General features: G+C 38.7%; 1 protein-coding gene across 2 annotated transcripts; it reads left to right on the top strand.

The window, feature by feature from the left end:
• Positions 1-209: 209 nt before the first annotated feature.
• Positions 210-9,454, top strand: ildr1a (immunoglobulin-like domain containing receptor 1a). 2 transcript variants are annotated; one of them, XM_077564611.1, is made up of 10 exons: positions 210-451; positions 1,252-1,323; positions 1,593-1,763; positions 1,847-1,996; positions 3,918-4,037; positions 4,147-4,293; positions 6,025-6,150; positions 6,221-6,402; positions 7,612-8,199; positions 8,318-9,454. In XM_077564611.1, coding segments are annotated over exons 2-10 (1,524 nt in total). In that variant the 5' UTR covers positions 210-451; positions 1,252-1,322; the 3' UTR covers positions 8,357-9,454. The 2 variants fall into 2 exon arrangements, with proteins under 2 accessions (XP_077420737.1, XP_077420736.1); XM_077564610.1 differs by lacking the exon at positions 1,252-1,323 and having other exon boundaries at positions 211-451.
• The last annotated feature ends 112 nt before the right edge of the window (positions 9,455-9,566 follow it).

Below are 9,566 nucleotides of genomic sequence, written 5' to 3'. Positions count from 1 at the left end.
TTTAACAAAAAAAACAACAAAAAACAATTTTACTGTAATCAAATCACGTTTCTTCTATAAATATTTACGATTGTTTAGTCACTAAACTTTATTTAAACGAACAGTAAGTATACACAACATGTAGAAACAATGAACTAAAAAAAATACTATCACAAACACAGTGACGCTTCGTGACGTCACCGCACAGGAAACGTTCACCTGTTTCGGGGTGTGGTCAATTGGCTCGGCTGACTTCACTTCAGTTCAGTCCCATACGCAAACATACAAGAAGTCCGAACGAGTAGCTGCTGGTAAATACGGTTTCAAACAAACCCTTCTTCATACTGGTTTGCGTTTTGTACTTTTTTCTGCTGCTTTTTGAAATAGTATTTTTTTTTTAAATCGTGACAGCGGTGTTTTTACACCATGGGGCGATTACTAGCCACCGTCATTCTCTCGTCGCTACTCAGAGGTACCGTATGCTTTATTTTTCTCTATGTTAAGTCCTAATGTTGTGATTTTTCCTCTTTTATATATATATATATATATATATATATATATTTTCCATTTCAAATAAATATGTTCAAGGGGTGAACGCTCTCCCTAACCGGTTCAGGATATTTTCAGCCCTCTTCATGCCTGGCACGTGATGTGATGTTTTATCTAATCATATGGATCGTTTTGTACATTTAATTGAAACAATTTAGAGTGATTGTTGCTGTCATATTTTTGGAGAGTTTTTTTGTTGTTTTTTCCATAGCATCCTACGATAAATTTGAAAGAGCTCATTTTGGAGTTTAATGGTTTCAACCCACCCACCTTGATGTATGTTGACTGGTTTCACTTCCTGTGCCCTTTGTCTGTGTCACCTGTTTTTCTGGTTGGTCCACTGTGAGATGAGCTCCCTGTTGTTTTAGCAAAACACTCACTGTCGAATTCTTACCATACTCCTTTTATTTTGCTCTAAAGAGGATTTCAAAAGGCCAGACATTTTCAGGAAACTTTCCATGGGAATATGAGTATTTTTGGGAATAAATGGAATAAACTAGAGGTTTATTGGCTCTTAAAACAGAACTTAAATATTGTGTGGGGAAAATATATTTTAGTATAATCAGTACTTAAACAAAAAGTGCTGTTGTACATTGAATACAAATTTTAATGTGTAACCATTGCCCCCAAACAACAAAATTACAACATCATTTTTAATACAGGACATTTTTTCACATTATGAATTCATGCTTTAATTCAGTGGACATTGTGCTGCTCCTTCAGGTGTGTGCACCTCGGCCTCCAGGGGGCAGCATAATGCATAATTAACAAAGAAGCCGGGCACAACTGAGCTCAGTAAGCTATTTACTTTGCATGATTGTCTGCTTTTGATGAAACAAAAGTTTATATTTATTCTTTCCATTAAATTACCCTCAATTCCCAGTTAACTCCCAAGTTTCTAAGCAGTGTATTCTCAAAATGCCTTGGCTTAACTTCCCGTAGAAATTTTCCACTCTATGACATTTATATGTGGCACACAGATTAGCTCGCACTTCCCATTTATTCATATTAAAGCAACAAGCATGATGATCTACTGTATGTCATTTTTTGGTGTGCCTCTCCAGTGTCGCTGTGTATTCAGGTGATCGTTCCCCAGCAGGAGCGCACCACTGCTCTTTTTGCCAATGTGATCCTGCGTTGTGACTTCTCCACATCTGCACCCCTTCAAGATGTACTGGTCACCTGGAGGTTCAAGTCCTTCTGCAAGGACCCTGTACTGGAATACTACTCCACAGGTGAGAGATGGTTTTTGATCTGTAAGCCATAGAGAGGACTCTGATCTGACCATTGAATCTCACCTTATTGTGCGTTTGTGTAGCTTACCAGTCAGCACTTCAGTTGGGCCAGGATCCAGCTAACGACTGCCCCGATCGCCAGCGCACAGTTCGTACCGTGATTCAGAAGAGAGGAAACAACGAGGCCATACGTGGTGCAGAATACCGCGAACGCAAGATCACAATCCAAGACAGTGAGTTCATACAACAGCATGTTTGCTATTGAGAACATCTTAAAGAATATCTAATGGTGTGAATGTGTGAATTTTCGCCATACTAAGCTTTCCACATTTCTCCACTGATTCAAGCATTTTTGTGTTTTTTTCCCCAACTGAATGGAAAGCCATTTTGTCACTTGCTGTCAACTGAAAATGACATCACAGTTGCTCATGGCTCAGGTAACGACCAATAATGGCTCAACTGTTTTCTGAGTTACGTAATCATGTGACGTTGAGTTGAGCTGAGCCATGATTAGTCGTTCCCTGAGCCATGAGCAACTATGATGTCATTTTCAGTCAAGAGCAAGTGGCAAAATGGCCGCCCCATGAAATGAATAAAAACTAGTAGATTTTGGTGCTTAATTCATATTCCACAAATGCAATATTAATCTGAATGTTGTGTCTATACTAGTGGGGCTGCATAGAAAATATTGTAAAGAACATTTTTGCATTGACTTCCCCTTTTAAGAGATATTTTACATACTTTTCTCTTTGTTCCATATTTCTTGGCTGATTCAAACAATTTCATCTTCAAAATATTCAGCTCATTTAGGAGACACACATTCCCAAATAGATAAATAAATGAGCATTTTGCACATTTACCTCCTTCCACATTTCTCAAGCGATTGAAACTATTCCAAATTGAGGTCTGACATTGTACGTTTTAACAATTTAAATAATTGTACAGCAATTCACTTCAGCTTTAGCACACAATTTCTACAGAAATTGTAAATTGCATTCTCTCATGATCCCTCCAGCCAATATTTGCCTTTGCGATTCCTGGCCTAAATTTTTAATAAAACTAATTTAAAATACAGTACATTTACATACACTATTTCTTTTTCTGCTCGATTATCACCAGCAGTCCATTTGATATAAGTTATTCAAAAAGAGAAAAAACATTTGTTTGTCTTATTTTTAGTTGGTTCTGGGTGGGATTTTAAATGTCCTTTTTTTTCTTCTTTTTTTTTTTAACTTTAGTTTATGGATGTTATCTGCATTTGTTTTTATATGACATGCAATTGCAATTCTGAAAAGCTGAACTGAAATGTTTGGAATTCATTTGAAAATGTATAATGAGTCTTTGAATTGTTTGAGAAATATTGGAGGAGGAAGAAAGGGGAGGAAAATCAAATAACTCAGAATTTGGTCATTTTAGTGTGAAAACTGTGGGAATTCTTGGAATGTGGAAAATAGTTCCCAAGATGTTTAGAATGAGCTGAACATTTTGAAGTTGGAATGGAAAATATGGGGAACTTTTATTGTTGAATGTCTCATGATTCACATAAATGTTTTGTGTGTGTGTGTGTATGGTAATGATAATTCTGGGGAAAAGTAAGAATTTTAGGAAAATAATTGCTCAGATGTCCTGAATGAGGTGAATATGTTGAAGTTGGAATGGTTTGTTATGCTCTTCAATATTCACACTGATTAGTGGCATTATTATAAGGAATATTGGTAGCCGTTTTCTAATATACTGCAGTGTTTCCCACAGATTTGAAGTGGACTCGGGTGGGTGGACTCCGGGGGGTGGGGTGGGGGTTTCCCAGTCCTGCTACTTGCGTCTCCTCTAACCTCATAATCCACAAGTGAGTGACGGCGAACTAATGTTACATGCAGTATATCTGGTCGCGACACATTTTTGTGTGTTTTTATATATATATAATTTTATTAAATCTTGAAATCTACTTGGGTGGCTCGCCCTGGTATTAACATGGTGGGGGAAACACTGTATAATAATACTAAAAAATGGTGCTGACAGCATTATTGTCTCAGGGTTTTATACAGTATAATAACTATCAACACAAAAGGACCAATTATTTATACTTCTGTGATGCCAAAATGGCTCATTTAAGCCTTACTTTGTTTAATTGAACAATTGTGTGTGTTTTTGCAGAGGCTGACCTGGTCATCAATGAGGTGATGTGGTGGGACAACGGTGTGTACTTTTGTGCAGTTGACGCACCTGGAGACACCACCGGAGACTCTGACAAAGAAGTCAAACTTATTGTTTATCGTAAGAAAACGTTTTCTGTAATATAGACACCCAGTGACATGTTCATGAGGTGCATTTCTTCGGATGTACTGTAGATTTATAAACGTGACTCTTCCTCCTTCACCCTCAGATTGGTTAACCGTGCTCTTCATCGTCATCGGAGCTCTCCTGCTCATCATCTTATTTGGCATCTGCTGCTGCCAGTGTTGTCCTCAGATATGTTGTTGCTATGTGCGCTGTCCCTGCTGCCCACAGAAGTGCTGCTGCCCGGAAAAAGGTAGGAAGGCTTGGTATTTTTTTCATGGAAACTTCACATTTGAATTGAATTTGACTGCAGAAAGCCATTCATTTGCAGATTATCCCACACCCACACTTAAGTGAAAATCTGCAGTACTCAGTAAACTTGCACTGTATTGACTCACGGTGATAACACCTGATGGAGCCGAAAGTTAGTTACTTGTTGAAACAGCATTATCCTTACTACAAATGTTTCATTCTAATTATGCTGTTGACATGGCGCTACAATATATCTTCTGAAAGTCTATCTAGCCAAATTTTCGTCTTTCATAGTACGAAGTCTCTTGTTGACACACCATTAATATGTCAGAAAAGGCTGCCACATTTTCTTTTATATTTTGTATTTCTCTGGTATAAAACACTCACTTTTCAGGAGACCCCGAAAACGGCAGTTTTGTTCAACCTTCAACATTACATCATCAAAAAAAAATTTAATTGTAAAAAAAAAATACAAATTATAAAAATAACACCCATGTCTGTATTGACCAACAGAACAGATTTTCAAAAATAAATAAATAAATGTGCCTAACTGGGATTTTAAAATACCATCTAAAGTAAAAGAAAAATAGTAGACTTCTGTGGGAAAAAAACTACTTAAATACTACGTAACTGTTAACTTCTTGATATATTTTTTAAACTGCTTGCATGTCAAAATGACAATGGGAATATGCTATTTAATAATAATGCATCAGATTTATATAGCGCTTTTCCAGGCACTCGAAGACGCTTTACAATAGAATGGATTCATTATTCATGCACTCACACATTCACACTGTGCCCTGGGGCAAGATTTTGACTACAAATATAACCTGAACTAAAACAAAATAGTAAATCCTAACACACAATCTTTAAGTAATTTAATCTTTCAGCTGCACTATGTAACAGTTTGCCCAAAAATATCTTTACAATAACATTTGTATTTGACCATTTATGACTGAAAAATCTTCTAATTAGCAGATAAACACTTTAGCTGTTCACAAAAGGTACTGCCTGCAAGCCTCTGACTAATAATTTTTGGACTGGATTTGCGTTCAAATTTCTCACCCTCTCTGGAGATGTCTTCATGTGCGCATTGTGTACGTGAAGAAGGGAGTGTGCAGTTTCCTTTTCAGCCACAGGTGGCAGCAACGATTCCAAATTAAATATTCTTGCATTCAGCAGCTTTTACAACTTCCTTTGTTTATGCTCATAAATCAGCACAAAAGCATCACCAGGCAGATTACATAGAAAACTGCCAAATGTTTTCTCACATTTAAAGTGACCTTCTTGTAGGTTGAAATTTGAACATTTTAGTTGGACACAAATGACAGCATGTCACAGCTGTTTTTTTGTGTAGTATGTAAGGTAAACCTAGGACAGGAGTATGAGGAATGTGTGAGTATAATGTGTCTCCTGTGTGCGCTTTGAGTGTGCTGTAGAAAAGCGCCATATAAATCTGATGCTTTATTATTTATATAAACATGTGTTATACCTCTTTAGACTGCAAGTCACAAGTTTTTTCTGCCATGCTACACATGAACTCGTCACTTTGAACATTTTGCTTAAGTATATGTAACAGAGTAAAATGTAGCATGTAACTACCTAATGCTGCCCAGAGTTTTATTATTCTTTGATTTGACTTCTGGTGATATGTTTTGGATACATACAAAATGTGTACAAAAGTTATTCCTGTGTTTGTAGCTTCATAAACTCCTCACTGTTTGTCTTTCAGCGGTAATGCAGCATCGTATGATGAAGGATGCTCAGAAGGCCATGTCTCCGTGGATGGGAGGACAGCCTATATATGGACCAATGAGCCATGTTCCCTCATCTCAAATGAACCCACTGCTATATGCAGGTAAAACTCACACTGCAAAAAAAATACATTTGCTTTTGTAGTCTGCTTATTTGATGATTTGTCCCAATAGGATCCATGTCAGGGAAGAGCATGCCGATGAAACCCATGCCGCTGCCACCACCCCAGTCTTCAGCTTACAGTGTACCTGCCCCGAGTATCCCCGGCAGCCACATGCCTGCCAACACCAATCACATGCTTGACTACATGGAGAGTCAGGTGAGGGGTTTGGACATGGCCAGTCCTCTGCTTCAGGTATGTACAGTGCTGTTATTGTTATCTAAGGTCTCGCAAACGTTCATCTCAAGACCTCAATTGGCATTTTTGTTACTCAACTGAGACACTGATTTGCATAAATAAGTTGACATGGCATAGAGTGAAACCACATTTATTGTGGTGGGTACGTTCCAGACCCACCTGCAGTAGGTACTAAATAAATAAAAACATAAATAAATAATCTGTGACAAGGAGACCATACAAAAAACTTTAAAAAAAAAAGTTTTTTGTCCAAGTATGTAAAAACACAAGGAATTTGCCTTCACAGTCAAAACCCTTCAGAGAAACTTGAAAAATAATATATATAAAATTATATATAATAAGGTAGACAGATCAGGAAGCCTGGCGGTCTGCTAATCGGCGCCCCGAGTTTCTTAGATTGGGGGGGCGGGGGACATGAGCAAGGGGGGGCGAATAAACCAAGGCCCAATCTGTAATCTATTACAGATTGGACCTGGGAAAACCTTACTAAAACACACTTTTTAAAGTGTTTCTTAGTTGCTGTTCATACCTGTATAACATAACTGAGGAAATGGAAAGAAGACTCTTGCTTGCACAATTCTCCAAGTGAGAGGCTGGGTGTGTTTGCTTCAAACTGTTAATTTGTCACTCCCACTTGAAATTCACTGTGAAACTGTCATGTAAACGAAAAGGAAGTAAACATTGTGTAGTTAAACAAAAAATTTTCAATCAACTATAATTTATAAAAAAAATAAAAATTTAAAGTCCACTCGCACAACATATAATGCAATGCCATAGACAGGCTACTGAAAATTAGCAAAATTGCTCATTGTGTAATAGTTGTGGTAATTATAACTCTTCAAATATCTACTGTATGCAGCAACATATACAACAATTCTCACAGGGAAATTCTCTCAGCTGTGTGGGAATTTTGATGATTACTGTTGGGCACTGCAGTATTAGTTGGAGACCTTCTCTGCCTCTTCTTCTTGCTATTCATTACAAGCTGCGTCTCTTCCAGTAGACCTCAGTGCTGCTCTGCTTGTTGCAACACAGCATGGTACTACACTGAATGAGCGCAACTCTAAATTCCGACTTGCCTGTATACTGTAAATAAAACATCGAAATACAAAAGTAATGTATGTTTATAATGTTGTAACTGGAAACCTATCATTTCTTGATATTGACCTTCTTAATTGTTTTTTTTAAACGTATTCCTGCCATCAGGCTCAGCCACCTCCACCCCCCCACATGACACAATTTCCACCTGCCCACCAGCACATGCCCATCAGTGTCCCCTTTTCAGCCGGGCCCCCCAGCATGATGTCTGGCCTTGGTGACATACCCCCAGAGCGCCGCGTCATCACCCTCCCGCCGATACGCGAGCCGGGCCGAGTGCCGCCCCCCGCGCCTACGACTCGCCCTCCAAGCTCCAGCGACAGCAGCCGTGGCGGTTTCGGGGAGCGGGGGACACCGGGCCGACGCTATCCCTCACCGACGAGGTCCAGAGGCATTCCAAGAAGCTACAGCGAGGAGTCACTGGATGGGCGGTCGCGTGGCGGGCCACGAGGAGGCATGGACCGCCCTCGATCCCGTTCCAGGGATGATATCTTTGACAGCAGGTCCAGAGGAAACTACGCTCCATCGGGAGCAGGTCGGGCGAGAGGGTCCTGGAGCTCTGATGATGAGGACAATAATCGGAGAGGAGGAGGAGGAGGGAGGAGAGGGGGTAGAGGCTGGGGTGAGAAACCTCCCGGCTACACTGAGTACGAGCCTGGAAACAAACCAGGACCAAGGAGGAACGGACACTACTCTGTAAGAAAAACATTGCTTTAATTTAGTGACACTTAATGAATAAATAAATAAAAATAAAATCAATCAGCTTTTCCTGGCTGTGAGGAAAATGAATCTAAAGTTGGTGTGTCTCTCTCAGGTTAAGAGCTCTCGCAGTGGCACCAGCGTCGTCATTTGAACGGAGCTGTGAAAACGCCCTTTGGCCTCTGTTTCTGAGCGCACGCACACCTCACTTGAACTGGGAGTTGCTAGCACCCTTGTTGTCAAACTCCTGGTCGATTTGAAAGACCTTTTCAGCCATCATGATGAGAAATGTGTGTTGACCAATATGTGCTCAGAAAATTATATGAAATAGAGTAGCAAAATATTTGGCCTCATCTAAAAGCATCACACCTGGTTGCATACAAATCAATTCTGCCTTCCTGGCAGCAGAAAAATGCTTTAAAATTGATGTCAAATGTATGAACGCCCTCTAATGGTTCATCAATGAAATTAGAATGTTACTGAATGTTAATGGCCTGCTATAAATGCTATGGAAAGATGTTTTAGTATCAGTCAATATCCTTGATATAAATCTTAAGGTCCATGCACTACTTTGTTATTTTTCCTCACTATTTAGAAAGTCACTAGTAATGGTTTTGTTGTTCTTTTTCTTTTCTTTTTTTTCCACCACTGCTAGTCCCACCTTTTGGCCTACTCGTACTCTAATTACCAACAACTATGTGGACATAAAGCTGGATATGAAGGATATTGAATTAATGCTCAAATAGCTCTCTATAGCTATTCAAGTAAGTGTGTTAGAGTTGTCTTAGTCATTCTTTCCAGCAAGTGACCAGCTTTGCCTTTATTAATGTCAAAAAGTAAGGAGTGTAGTATAGCTCTTAGAGGCAGTAGCGCTGGATCACCTGCCAAAATACTGTAACTGTTACATTCATTATCTTGAAATTATTTAAATCTACACAATGTGTTAGATTTTTTTTTTGTCGTCTTAATATTGTGCAGTTATCATGTGAAGCCTTGAATTACAATGATGACTTTTTTTTAAGAATATGTAAAAGCCATTACAGTGTAAATAATTGCCATACAATACTGTTAATATCATTTTGTGGGAAATCAAGGATGTTTAAGCTCTACCATTGTAATGGACAGGATACAATTTTATCTGTCCAAATGTTGACGTATGATTATTATTATTTTTTTAACATTTGTAAAGTACATTAAGTTTGTGGAAGAAAAAATGTCTCATGAATGTAATTAAAGTGTTTGTTCCACATTATGCCTGTTTTGAGTTTGTGTAGTTAAGCATTCACAAATGACTTTCCCTTATACTGGGTCAAACAACTGTTAGCAGATGTGGGATGGATAGAAAAATCCACTTTCACACCCCA

Source organism: Vanacampus margaritifer, chromosome 4 (assembly GCF_051991255.1).
Source record: "Vanacampus margaritifer isolate UIUO_Vmar chromosome 4, RoL_Vmar_1.0, whole genome shotgun sequence".
Classification (NCBI taxonomy): domain Eukaryota; kingdom Metazoa; phylum Chordata; class Actinopteri; order Syngnathiformes; family Syngnathidae; genus Vanacampus; species Vanacampus margaritifer.
Note: the sequence above shows the minus strand (reverse complement) of the source record. Positions and strands in the feature narration are given on the sequence as shown.